General features: G+C 45.1%; 1 protein-coding gene across 5 annotated transcripts in view; it reads left to right on the forward strand.

Annotated features, from left to right (window-relative positions):
* The window catches only part of DENND1A (DENN domain containing 1A), a 364486-nt gene that overhangs the window by 206167 nt on the left and 144934 nt on the right, over window positions 1-13385 (forward strand). For all 5 annotated transcript variants that reach the window (XM_060757606.2, XM_067471741.1, XM_067471740.1 and 2 more), the window contains one exon: window positions 3094-3194. In XM_060757606.2, the coding sequence (XP_060613589.2) occupies window positions 3094-3194 (101 nt within the window). The remainder of the gene's footprint in view (window positions 1-3093; window positions 3195-13385) is intronic.

Raw genomic sequence — 13385 nt, forward strand, 5'->3', positions numbered from 1 at the left:
GTATGATATTATTTCTAGATCCCACTTTTTGCTTGATAGACAATCAGTGCTTATTGTAAGTCAGAGCACGGTCCAGAGTGACTCCCAGGTATTTGGTTGTGCTGCAATGCTCCAGTGAGGTTCCTTCCCAGGCCATCCTCAGAGCTTGAGATGCTTGTCTGTTCTTAAGATGCAAAGCGCATGCTTGTATTTTAGATGGATGAGGAATCAGCTGGTTTTCCCTGTAGTAGGCAGTAAGAGCACTTAAAGCTTTGGAGAGCTTCTGTTCAACCATTTCAGAGCGCCCTGCTTGAGTGGTGATGGCATGATCGTTGGCATAGATGAAACTCTCTGTCTCTTCTGGCAGTGGTGGGTCATATGTGTAAATGTTAAACTCTGATGGTACAATCTGGTTTTCCTTTTAGTAGGCAGTAAGAGCACCTAAAGCTTCAGAGCTTCTGTTCAACCATTTCCAAGCTCCCTGCTTGGGCGGTGATGGCTCGATTGTCAGTATAGAGGGAACACTCTCCTCCTTCTGGCAGTGGCTGGTCATTTGTGTAAATGTTAAACCTTGATGGTGCAAGCTGGCTTTCCCTGTAATAGGCAGTAAGAGCACCTGAAGCTTCAGAGAGCTTCTGTTCAGCCATTTCAAAACTCTCTGCTTGGGTGGTGATGGCACGATCATCAGCGTAGATGAAACTCTCTGTCCCTTCTGGCAGTGGCTGCTCATTTGTGTAAATGTTAAACATAGATGGTGCAACCTGGTTTTCCTTTTAGTAGGCAGTAAGAGCACCTAAAGCTTCAGGGTGCTTCTGTTCAACCATTTCAAAGCTCCCTGCTTGAGCAGTGATGGCATCATTGTCGCATTTACACAAATGACCAGCCACTACCAGAAGGAGGAGAGAGTTTCCTCTATGCTGACGATCGTGCCATCATCGCCAGAACAGGGAGCTTTGGAAGGGTTGAACAGAAGCTCTCTGAAGCTTTAGGTGCTCTTACTGCCTATACTACCTATTACAGGGAAAGCCAGCTTGCACCATCCATGTTTAACATTTACACATATGACCCGCCATTGCCAGAAGGGACAGAGAGTTTCATCTATGCCGACGATCATGCCATCAACGCCCAAGCAGGGAGCTTTGAAATGGTTGAACAGAAGCTCTGAAGCTTTAGGAGCTCTTATTGCCTATTACAGGGAAAGCTAGCTTACTCCATCCATGTTTAACATTTACACAAATGAGCAGCCACTGCCAGGCGGGACAGAGAGTTTCATCTATGCTGATGATCATGCCATCACCACCCAAGCAGGGAGCTTTGAGATGGTTAAACAGAATCTCTCTGAAGCTTTAGGTGCTCTTACTGCCTATTACAAGAAAAAACAGGTTGCACCTTCCATGTTTAACATTTACACAAATGAGCAGCCACTGCCAAAAGGGACATAGAATGTATTTATTTATTTATTTATTTATTTACCTTACTTATATACTGCTGTTCTCAGTCCGAAGGCGACTCACAGCGGTTCACAACAACAAGAGACAGCAGAATTCAATGTTACAGTATAAAAGCAGTTATCAACTTAATACATTGCACAATTAATAAACAATAAACAATAAACAATAAACTATTTCTTCTATGCTGACAATCGTGCCATCACTGCCCAAGCAGGGAGCTATGAAATGGTTGAACATAAGCTCTCTGAAGCTTTAGGTGCTCTTACTGCCTACTAAAAGAAAAACCAGATTGCACCATCAATGTTTAACATTTACACAAATGACCAGCCACTACCAGAAGGAGGAGAGAGTTTCCTCTATGCTGACGATCGTGCCATCATTGCCAGAACAGGGAGCTTTGGAAGGGTTGAACAGAAGCTCTCTGAAGCTTTAGGTGCTCTTACTGCCTATACTACCTATTACAAGGAAAGCCAGCTTGCACCATCCATGTTTAACATTTACACATATGACCCGCCATTGCCAGAAGGGACAGAGAGTTTCATCTATGCCGACGATCATGCCATCAACGCCCAAGCAGGGAGCTTTGAAATGGTTGAACAGAAGCTCTGAAGCTTTAGGAGCTCTTATTGCCTATTACAGGGAAAGCTAGCTTGCACCATCCATGTTTAACATTTACACATATGACCCGCCATTGCCAGAACAGACATAGAATTTCATCTATACTGACGATCATGCCATCACCGCTCAAGTAGGGAGCTTTGAGATGGCTGAACAGAAGCTCTCTGAAGCTTGAGGTGCTCTTACTGCCTACTGAAAGGAAAGCCAGCTTGCACCATCAGTGTTTAACATTTACACAAATGACCAGACACTGCCAGAAGGCACAGAAAGTTTCCTCTATGCTGACAATCGTGCGGTCACTGCTCAAGCAGGGAGCTATGAAATGGTTGAACAGAAACTCTCTGAAGCTTTAGGTGCCTAATGTCCACCCTCCATGGCTTCCGCTTGTGACATTTTCCACAAAGCTCACTACTTGTGATGGCACGATCGTCAGCATAGAGGAAACTCTTTCCATTCTGGCACTGGCTAGGAATGTGTGTTTATTTACTGTACTAGACGTCCCCTGCCACTCATTGCTGTGTCCCAGTCTGTGTATATGTGTTTTGTGTGTATATATATGTGTGTGTGTATATGTGTGTGGTTTTGCACATGTGTTGTAATGGTTTTTTTTTTTTTTTGGCTTTTAAAGTCCCTTCTGCTGTGTTTTTTTTTAGTGTTTTTCTGAGTGATGGTCACTGGTTGGCCTGAGAGGTGTCTTGTGTCCAAATTTGGTGTCATTTTGTCTAGTGGTTTTTGAGTTGCTTTAATCCCACAAACCAGCATTACATTTTTATTTATATAGATTTATTATATCCTGCCCTTCTCACCCCAAAGGGGACTCCTTTGTGTATTTACACAAATGATGTAGCAAGCATTGATGGAGCATTGATGGAGCAAGTATGCTCTCCTGTGGTAGGCCGTTCTTCTGTCTTTGCTGAGAGAAGCCTCCCCACAGGATCGTAACACGTCTTTGTAGGCTGCTGATTCTCTCACACCAGGAGCAACTTGCAGTATGCAACCAACCGAACAAGCAGTGTGCTGATGCCATTCATTTTGTGCCTTCCAGTTAACGGCCTGCATCCACGGCTCTGCAGCGATGCTTTACCCCATGTTTTGGCAACACGTTTACATCCCTGTCCTGCCCCCGCACCTCTTGGACTACTGCTGGTGAGTACGACTTCTTCCGCTGTTTAATCCTCAAAATTTGCACTTTCCTGTAAATAAGTCTGCATTTTGATATTCCAGTTTTGGAAAAAGAAACAAGTGTTCACATCTCAGGCATACGTATGTGCGAATGTTCAATGCCACCTCTAAAAGAACATACTGTGTTGACTCGAATCTAACGCTCACCTTTTTTTGGCTAAATGACCTTGCCAAAATCAGGCTGCGCATTAGATTTGCATAATATTATAATCTTAGTGCTGAGCCAAATCCAAAGCGGAAAATGCTTCAGGAGCTTCTCCTCTTGGAGGGATTTCTTCTCTCGTTTAATTGCATTGATTCAATGCTATGGGATCCTGGGATTTGTAGTTTGGTGAGCCATCAGCATCCTTTGGCAGAGAAGGCTCAAGACCTTGCAAAACTACAACCCCATGATGATGAGGATGATAATAATCATAACAGCAACAAAAACAACAACTTTATTTGTATACCTACCACCATCTCCCCAAGGGGACCCGGGGCAGCATAAAAGGAACTTTGTGTATATTGGACTCATGCAATGAAAGTGGACTCATTCTGCAGTATAGATCACGCAGGGGTGAACTTGGACCCTCCAAGTTTTGGACTTCAAGTCCCACAATTCCTAACAGCCTCGGGCCTTTTCCTTTTCCCTTTCCTTTTCTGCTTAAGCAACTGAGGGGGAAAGGAAGGAGCCTGAGTCTATGAGGAATTGTGGGATTTGAAGTCCAAAATATGTGAAAGGAGGGCCCAAGTTCGTCCGTACCTGTTGTACAACCTCTTTGGCACCAAGGCTTAGATTGTGGCTTTCCTTCAAAATGCATTGGTGGGTTATTTTGTGGGGCTGCTCCTTCTCCCGCGTACTTTCATGGATATAGCAAACTATCCGTCCCCTGCCACGCCTTGCTGTGGCCCAGTCTGTGTATATGTGTTTTTTGTGTGTGTATGTGTGTATATATTTGTGTATATGTATATATGTGTGTTTGCATACACACACACACACACACACACTAGCAGTCCCCTGCCACGTCTTGCTGTGGCCCAGTCTGTGTATATGTGTTTTTTGTGTGTGTATGTGTGTATATATTTGTGTATATGTATATATGTGTGTTTGCATACACACACACACACACACACACACACTAGCAGTCCCCTGCCACGTCTTGCTGTGGCCCAGTCTGTGTATATGTGTTTTATGTGTGTATATGTGTGTGTATATATTTGTGTATATGTATATATGTGTGTTTGCATGTGTGTGTGTGTGTGTGTGTGTGTGTGTGTATCTTAGCAGTACCCTGCCATGTGTTGCTGTGTCCCAGTCTTATGTATATGTGTTTTATGTGTGTGTATATGTGTGTGTGTATATATATGTGTGTGTGTGATTTGCACATGCATTTTTTGTATTTTTGGCTTTTTACGTCCCTTTTGCTGTATCTTTCAGTGTTTTTATGAGTGATGGTCACTCCTTGGCCTGAGAGGTGTCTTGTGTCCAGATTTGGTCTCAATTCGCCCAGTGGTTTTTGAGTTACGTTAATCCCACAAACTAACATTACATTATTTTATAGATATACTAGACGACCCCTGCCATGTGTTGCAGTTGCCCAGTCTGTGTATATGTGTTTTGTGTGTATATATGTGTGTTTGTGTATGTGTGTGGTTTTGAACATGCATAGTAATTTTTGGGTTTTTTGGGTTTTTAAGTCTCTTCCGCTGTGTTTTTCAGTGTTTTTATGAGTGATGGTCACTTGTTGGCTGGAGAGGTGTCTTGTGTCCAAATGTGGTGTCAATTTGTCCAGTGGTTTTTGAGTTCTGTTAATCCCACAAACAAACATTACATTATATATATACACACACACACACACACACACACACACACACACAAATATCGTTTTGAGCATGCATTGTAATTTTTTTGGATTTTAAAGTCTCTTCCAGTGTTTTTATGAGTGAAGGTCACTCAATGGCCTGTGAGGTGTCTTGTGTCCAAATTTGGTGTCAATTTGCCAATGGTTATTGGTTATGTTAATCCCACAAACGAACATTACATTATACACACATACACACACACACATATGGTTTTGAGCATGCATTGTAATTTTTTTTAGCTTTTTAAGTCCCTTCTGCTGTGTTTTCCAGTGTTTTTATGAGTGAGAGTCACTCAATGGCCAGAGAGGTGTCTTGTGTCCAAATTTGGTGTCAATTCGCCCAGTGTTTTTTGAGTTCTGTTAATCCCACAAGCGAACATTACATTACACACACACACACGTGGTTTTGAGCATGCATTGTAAATTTTTTTTGCTTTTAAAGTCTCTTCCACTGTGTTTCCCAGTGTTTTTATGGTCACTCCTTCACCTGAGAGGTGTCTTGTGTCCAAATTTGGTGTCCATTCCCCCAGTGATTTTTGAGTTACGTTAATTCCCACAAACGAACATGACATTTTTATTTATATAGATGCCAAGAAGGCCGAGTAGTGAATATCCCATCGTGCAGGTGTATCAGTGGAGAGGGGAAGGTCAAGCGAATGTCCATTTGGCCTTCCTTCCGGCTCCTTTTGCCGGCGCAAAATCCTGCCACGATCCTGGGCATTGTGTTGCGTTTGGGGGTGGTTGTGCCAAGTCCTCGCTTGCTCGCGGCTTCAGGAAGCGAAAATGACTGGCAGGAAAAAAGTACAATTATGCCCGAGGACCCAGCTCTTTCCCCCCTTGATTACAGTATCCCGTTGGCAAAAATATTGGTTAGTTACATACATTTAGGGAGCCGGGAATAAATAAGGCTTCCTTGCTCCCCTCCCCTTTGCCTCTGCATTATTCAGCCTAGAAAGCTTCCTGCTTTGGCAGCAGCTAAAATTTACCAATAAACACCTGCCACATTTTTGGAGCCTGGCTTTTGAAGTGGAGCTCTCCTTCCCTCTCCCTCCTTCCCTCCCCACTTCCTTTGGCAACCTCCCTACAATTTCCCAGCGAGGCAGGCTCACGCTGCTCCTGTTTCTCTCCACCTTCGTTAGCTTTGTGCTGCTCCTTGTTAATTTCACACCGAGGAACTGAGTGACAGGGGCAGGCATCAGAAAGAGGGCTTGGCAAAGGGGAAACGGACCAGCTCTGAAGAACACCTGGTTGACCTGGAGGACGGCACCCAGCCCAGGTGGATCTGCAATTGCTTTGGCGGCCAAACCCAAAGGGTGCTTCTCCCCATTGGTTCCTCCTCTTCACCCTGGATGGAAGTGACCAGTGGAGTGCCATCAAGAGGTTCAGTTCCATTCAATGTCTTCATCCATGACTTGGGTGAAGGTCTAGAGTGGTGCTTCCCAACCTTTGGGCCTCCAGCTGTTTTGGACTTCAGCTCCCAAGGTTCCTAACAGTTGGTAAGATGACTGGGATTTCTGGGAGTTGAAGATTTGGTGGAGAACAAGCTGAACATGAGCCAAGAATGTGATGCAGCAGCTCAAAAAGCCAATGGGGTTCTGGGCTGCATCCAAAGGAGTCCAGTGTCCACATCGAGGGAAGAAGTCCTGATGTCTCTCTGTTCGGCTTTGGTCGAACCTCTTCACCTTGGAATCAATTCTGGGCCCCACAATTCAAAAAAGAGATAAACTGTAAGCTGGAGGAAGTCCAAAAGAAGAGGGAGACTCAAAAGACCAAAGGTCTGGAGACCATGAATGCCTCTGAGGAGCATCTAAAAGAGTTGGGTTGGTTGAGTCTACAGAAGAGAAGGCTGAGAGGAGACATGAGAGTCGTATCAGAAAGGATGTCCTAAGGAAGAGGGAGACTCAAAAGATCAAAGGTCTGGAGACCATGAATGATCCCTCTGAGGAGTATCTGAAAGAGTTGGGTTGGTTTAGTCTACAGAAGAGAAGGCTGAGAGGTGACATGAGAGTCGTATCAGGAAGGATGTCCTAAGGAAGAGGGAGACTCAAAAGATTAAAGAACTGGAGACCATGAACGATCCTTCTGAGGAGCATCTGAAAGAGTTGGGTTGGTTGAGTCTACAGAAGAGAAGGCTGAGAGGAGACATGAGAGTTGTATCAGGAAGGATGTCCAAAGGAAGAGGGAGACTCAAAAGACCAAAGGTCTGGAGACCATGAATGATCCCTCTGAGGAGCATCTGAAAGAGTTGGGTTGGTTTAGCCTACAGAAGAGAAGGCTGAGAGGAGACATGAGAGTCGTATCAGGAAGGATGTCCAAAGGAAGAGGGAGAAAGGATGTCCTAAGAAAACTAAGCCTCAGTGAAGCGTTGAGTTCAAACTACAGAAAAGGAGGTTCCATCTGAACATTAGGAAGAACTTAAGAGCTGTTCAGCAGTGGAACTCTCTACCTCAGAGTCTGGTGGAGGCTCCTTCCTTGGAGGCTTTTAAACAGAGGCTGGATGGCCATCTGTCAGGGATATGGTGATTGTGCTTTTCCTCCATGTCAGGGGTTGGGACTAGATGGCCCTCGTGTTTTCTTCCATCTCCAGGATTTCATGATCTCTAATTTTGGATTCTCAGGGGTATTAGCTGTCCCTCCCAATTTGGTGTCACCTGCGGATGTGATCAGCATTCCTTCTCTTCCATCGCCCTAGTCATTGATAAAGATATGGACTTGCTTAGGCGATCCCTCGTAGTCCGAGGATGATGGTCCTCCAAGTGTAGTGTCCTGGCGGTGGGTCCGTAGGTGACTGTGAAGCCCAATTCTTGACCTGCATCTTCTCCCACAGAGAGGGCATCAGTTTCCAGGTAGAAGGAGGTCCCGGTCGGGGTTGGCTTGACACGCCTTCCTCTTGGCACGTTTCTCCCTTTCGCCCTCCATTTGTGCCTCTTCAAATTCTACAACACTGCTGGTCACAGCTGACCTCCAACTGGAGAGCTCAAGGGCCAGGGTTTCCTAGTTCTCAATGTCTATGCCAGAGCTTTTGAGGTTGGCTTTGAGCCCATCTTTCAATCTCTTTTCCTGTCCACCAACATTCCATTTTCTGTTCTTGAGTTCGGAGTAGAGCAGCTTCTTTGGGAGACGGTGGTCGGGCATCCAGACAGCATGGCCGGTCCACCAGAGTTGATGGCGGAGGACCATCACTTCAATGCTGGTGGTCTTTGCTTCTTCCAGCATGCTGACATTTCCCCACCTGTCTTCCCAAGAGATTTGCAGGATTTTCCGGAGGCAGCGCTGATGGAATCGTTCCAGCAGTTGCATGTGACGTCTGTAGACAGTCCACGTCTCACAGGCATAGAGCAGGGTTGGGAGGGGAATAGCTTTATAAACAAGCCCCTTGGTATCAGCATGCCTTCTCTTCCATCCCCCTAGTCATTGATAAAGATATGGAACGGCCCTGAAAGCCCCCTGACTGGCCACTTCCCTTCTTCTCTAGGAGATGGATATTGAGTTCCCCTCTCTGTTTGGCTTTGGTTGTTCGTAAGAGCGGAGACCAAACCAGTGGCCACCATCGAGAAGGACATGCAGGAACCTCACCAGGTTTCAACTGCACCACCTCCACCACCCTTCCGCGTCTTCCATCGTTATCCACAAATGTCACAAAATTGGCACCTGGCAGATCAATTCCTTCTGTTTGGTGCTTGTAAAATATCATTTTCCCTTGCGACTTCGCGGTTCGCTTTTCGCGGACTTGCTGTTTTGCGGTTTTCCTTCCTTGCTACTCACTGGGCCAAGTCCTGGTTTTGGACCCGGCCTGGTGAGTAGCGACCGAGCGAGGGTGGACAGGTGAGCGAGCAATGGCTGCAAAGGTGGAATTGGCGGCAGAAGCAGGAACCTGGAAGAGGTGGCCAGGGTCCTGCTTCTGCTGCGGCCCTTGCTGCCTTCGCTTGCTCACTCACTGGGCCAGGTCCCGGAGGCAGAACCAGGACTTGGTCCGGTGAGTAGCGAGCAACGGGGAGCGGATAAGTGAGCGAACGAGAAGAGTGGCAACGGTGGCAGCGGTTGCAGAAACAAGAGCCTGGCTGCCTCTTCCAGGCTCCTGCGTCCCTACTTTGTGGATTTTCACTTTTCACGGGTGGTCCTGGAACGTAACACCCGCAATAAGTGAAGGAACACTGTAATAAAGAAAAGATATTGAGGGGAGTGAGTTCGAGAAGAGACTCTTCTCCAATATTATTATTATTATTATTATTATTATTATTATTATTGACTTTATTTGTACCCCACTAGCGTCTCCCGAAGGACTCGATGCGGCTTACAGAGGCCAAGGCCACAAAACACAACACAAACAATATAACACCAAAAGCAAAATTAAAAACAGTTAAAGCAATATTAACGACATGCAATAGACAGTATATCAAGACACAATAAAAACTGGGCCGGGCCAGAGTAATGGGTACAGGATTAAAAGTGCTGATGTGGCAGGTGGTATACGAGGATTATAGGGCAAGTGCAGTGTGCGGTGTGCAATCATCTTAATTCTACTAAAAGTGCTTCGAGGACTTGTTATTGGAGAATTCCTATTCTGGGAAGGCACATTGGAACAGCCATGTCTTCAAGTTCGTTCTGAAGACTGCCAATGTAGGGGCCTGTCTAAGATCTTTGGGGAGGGTGTTCCAGAGTCGGGGGGCCACCACAGAAAAGGCCCTGTCTCGTGTCCCCACCAGCCGCGCTTGTGACGCAGGCGGAATCACGAGCAGGGCCTCACCAGATGACCGAAGTGAACGTGTGGGTTCGTAGATGGAGATGCGGTCACTCAGGTAGGCAGGTCCCAAACTGTTTAGGGCTTTGTAGGTGAGCACCTGCACCTTGAATTGGGCTCGGAAAATAAATGGCAGCCAGTGGAGCTCCTTGAACAGGAGGGTTGACCTCTCTCTGTAAGGAGCACCAGTTAACATCCTGGCCGCTGCCCATTGGACCAGTTGGAACTTCCGAGCCGTTTTCAAGGGCAGCCCCACGTAGAGCGCATTGCAGTAGTCCAATCTGGAGGTGACCAAGGCATGGACCACCCTGGCCAGATCAGCCTTCGCAAGGTACAGTCGCAGTTGGCGCACGAGTCTCAATTGTGCAAAAGCCCTCCCGGACACCGCCGACACCTGAGCCTCAAGATGTGAGCGATCAATCCAAGAGGACTCCCAGACTGCGGACCTGTGGCTTCAGGGGGAGTGCAACCCCGTCCAACACAGGTTGCCACCCTATACCCCAGTCAGGTTTGCGATCGAATGCCTTTTGAGTGACAAACTAACAGGGAACTAACAGCGAAGTGCCAGGAGTCAAACATGTCGATTCCAAAGCGGTTTGTTCCGTCGCCGATGATTTAAATGTGAAGTATCATACGTCCCCGTGTTGGAGAGGCATGGCACGGAATCTCAAAACTATTATCCGTTCTACTTGCCGTGCAGGAAGGGCCAGTTCCCAGTCATTTGCAGAAGCAGCGGGTGCCCTTTATCTGCATAATGGGCCGCGGGTGCGTAATTAACACGCCGAAGGAGGCCGACACGCTAGGCCGGAAGATGAGGGACACGCTGAGGTGGCCAGCAAAGGTGACTTGGGGATGCTGAGCGAGGCCGAAAAGGAGGGGAAAGCATTTAGAGAGTAAAGCAGCAACAACAGCAGCAGTTTAGCTGATCAGAAGCTTCTCCAGCCTAGCAGTAGAGCCAATGGAGGTTCGGCAATGGCAGGAGCAGAGCCAGGCATTACAAGTTTCCAAAAGCCTTGATTGAAAGTGATTAGAGCAGCCCTCGTCCTCATGTCCTGTAGGAAAAATCGGAAGGTTTTCCTGTTTGGAATGGCTTTTAATTGATCTGTAACAGAAGCCTGAGATTTATAGCACTTTCTAATTAATAGGCATGGCCAATCCATGGTTCTAAAGTACTTACAACACTAGGAGGCGCTGGTGCGTTGCTTCTAAAGTGTTTCTAAAGCTGCTGCTTTGCTTCTCAAGTGTTTCTAAACCTTGTGCTTTGCTTCTAAAGTGTTTCTAAAGCTGGTGCTTTGCTTCTAAAGTGTTTCTAAAGCTGGTGCTTTGCTTCTAAAGTGTTTCTAAAGTTGGTGCTTTGCTTCTAAAGTGTTTCTAAAGCTGGTGCTTTGCTTCTAAAGTGTTTCTAAAGCTGGTGCTTTGCTTCTAAAGTGTTTCTAAAGCTGATGCTTTGCTTCTAAAGTGTTTCTAAAACTGGTGCTTTGCTTCTAAAGTGTTTGTAAAGCTGGTGCTTTGCTTCTAAAGCATTTCTAAGGCTGGTGCTTTGCTTCTAAAATGTTTCTAAAGCTGATGCTTTGCTTCTAAAGTGTTTCTAAAGCTGGTGCTTTGCTTCTAAAGTGTTTCTAAAGCTGGTGCTTTGCTTCTAAAGCGTTTCTAAAGCTGGTGCTTTGCTTCTAAAGTGTTTCTAAAGCTGGTGCTTTGCTTCTAAAGTGTTTCTAAACCTGGTGCTTTGCTTCTTAAGCGTTTCTAAAGCTGCTGCTTTGCTTCTAAAGTGTTTCTAAAGCTGGTGCTTTGCTTCTAAAGTGTTTCTAAAGTTGGTGCTTTGCTTCTAAAGTGTTTCTAAAGCTGGTGCTTTGCTTCTAAAGTGTTTCTAAAGCTGGTGCTTTGCTTCTAAAGTGTTTCTAAAGCTGATGCTTTGCTTCTAAAGTGTTTCTAAAACTGGTGCTTTGCTTCTAAAGTGTTTGTAAAGCTGGTGCTTTGCTTCTAAAGCATTTCTAAGGCTGGTGCTTTGCTTCTAAAATGTTTCTAAAGCTGATGCTTTGCTTCTAAAGTGTTTCTAAAGCTGGTGCTTTGCTTCTAAAGTGTTTCTAAAGCTGGTGCTTTGCTTCTAAAGCGTTTCTAAAGCTGGTGCTTTGCTTCTAAAGTGTTTCTAAAGCTGGTGCTTTGCTTCTAAAGTGTTTCTAAACCTGGTGCTTTGCTTCTTAAGCGTTTCTAAAGCTGGTGCTTTGCTTCTAAAGTGTTTCTAAAGCTGGTGCTTTGCTTCTAAAGTGTTTCTAAAGTTGGTGCTTTGCTTCTAAAGTGTTTCTAAAGCTGGTGCTTTGCTTCTAAAGTGTTTCTAAAGCTGGTGCTTTGCTTCTAAAGTGTTTCTAAAGCTGATGCTTTGCTTCTAAAGTGTTTCTAAAACTGGTGCTTTGCTTCTAAAGTGTTTGTAAAGCTGGTGCTTTGCTTCTAAACCATTTCTAAGGCTGGTGCTTTGCTTCTAAAATGTTTCTAAAGCTGATGCTTTGCTTCTAAAGTGTTTCTAAAGCTGGTGCTTTGCTTCTAAAGTGTTTCTAAAGCTGGTGCTTTGCTTCTAAAGTGTTTCTAAAGTTGGTGCTTTGCTTCTAAAGTGTTTCTAAAGCTGGTGCTTTGCTTCTAAAGTGTTTCTAAAGCTGGTGCTTTGCTTCTAAAGTGTTTCTAAAGCTGATGCTTTGCTTCTAAAGTGTTTCTAAAACTGGTGCTTTGCTTCTAAAGTGTTTGTAAAGCTGGTGCTTTGCTTCTAAAGCATTTCTAAGGCTGGTGCTTTGCTTCTAAAATGTTTCTAAAGCTGATGCTTTGCTTCTAAAGTGTTTGTAAAGCTGGTGCTTTGCTTCTAAAGCATTTCTAAGGCTGGTGCTTTGCTTCTAAAGCGTTTCTAAAGCTGGTGCTTTGCTTCTAAAGTGTTTCTAAAGCTGCTGCTTTGCTTCTAAAGTGTTTCTAAACCTGGTGCTTTGCTTCTTAAGCGTTTCTAAAGCTGGTGCTTTGCTTCTAAAGTGTTTCTAAAGCTGGTGCTTTGCTTCTAAAGTGTTTCTAAAGTTGGTGCTTTGCTTCTAAAGTGTTTCTAAAGCTGGTGCTTTGCTTCTAAAGTGTTTCTAAAGCTGGTGCTTTGCTTCTAAAGTGTTTCTAAAGCTGATGCTTTGCTTCTAAAGTGTTTCTAAAACTGGTGCTTTGCTTCTAAAGTGTTTGTAAAGCTGGTGCTTTGCTTCTAAAGCATTTCTAAGGCTGGTGCTTTGCTTCTAAAATGTTTCTAAAGCTGATGCTTTGCTTCTAAAGTGTTTCTAAAGCTGGTGCTTTGCTTCTAAAGTGTTTCTAAAGCTGGTGCTTTGCTTCTAAAGCGTTTCTAAAGCTGGTGCTTTGCTTCTAAAGTGTTTCTAAAGCTGGTGCTTTGCTTCTAAAGTGTTTCTAAACCTGGTGCTTTGCTTCTTAAGCGTTTCTAAAGCTGGTGCTTTGCTTCTAAAGTGTTTCTAAAGCTGGTGCTTTGCTTCTAAAGTGTTTCTAAAGGTGGTGTTTTGCTTCTAAGATGTTTCTAAAGCTGATGCTTTGCTTCCAAAGTGTTTC

This window comes from Anolis sagrei, chromosome 11 (assembly GCF_037176765.1).
Source record: "Anolis sagrei isolate rAnoSag1 chromosome 11, rAnoSag1.mat, whole genome shotgun sequence".
In the NCBI taxonomy this organism is placed as follows: domain Eukaryota; kingdom Metazoa; phylum Chordata; class Lepidosauria; order Squamata; family Dactyloidae; genus Anolis; species Anolis sagrei.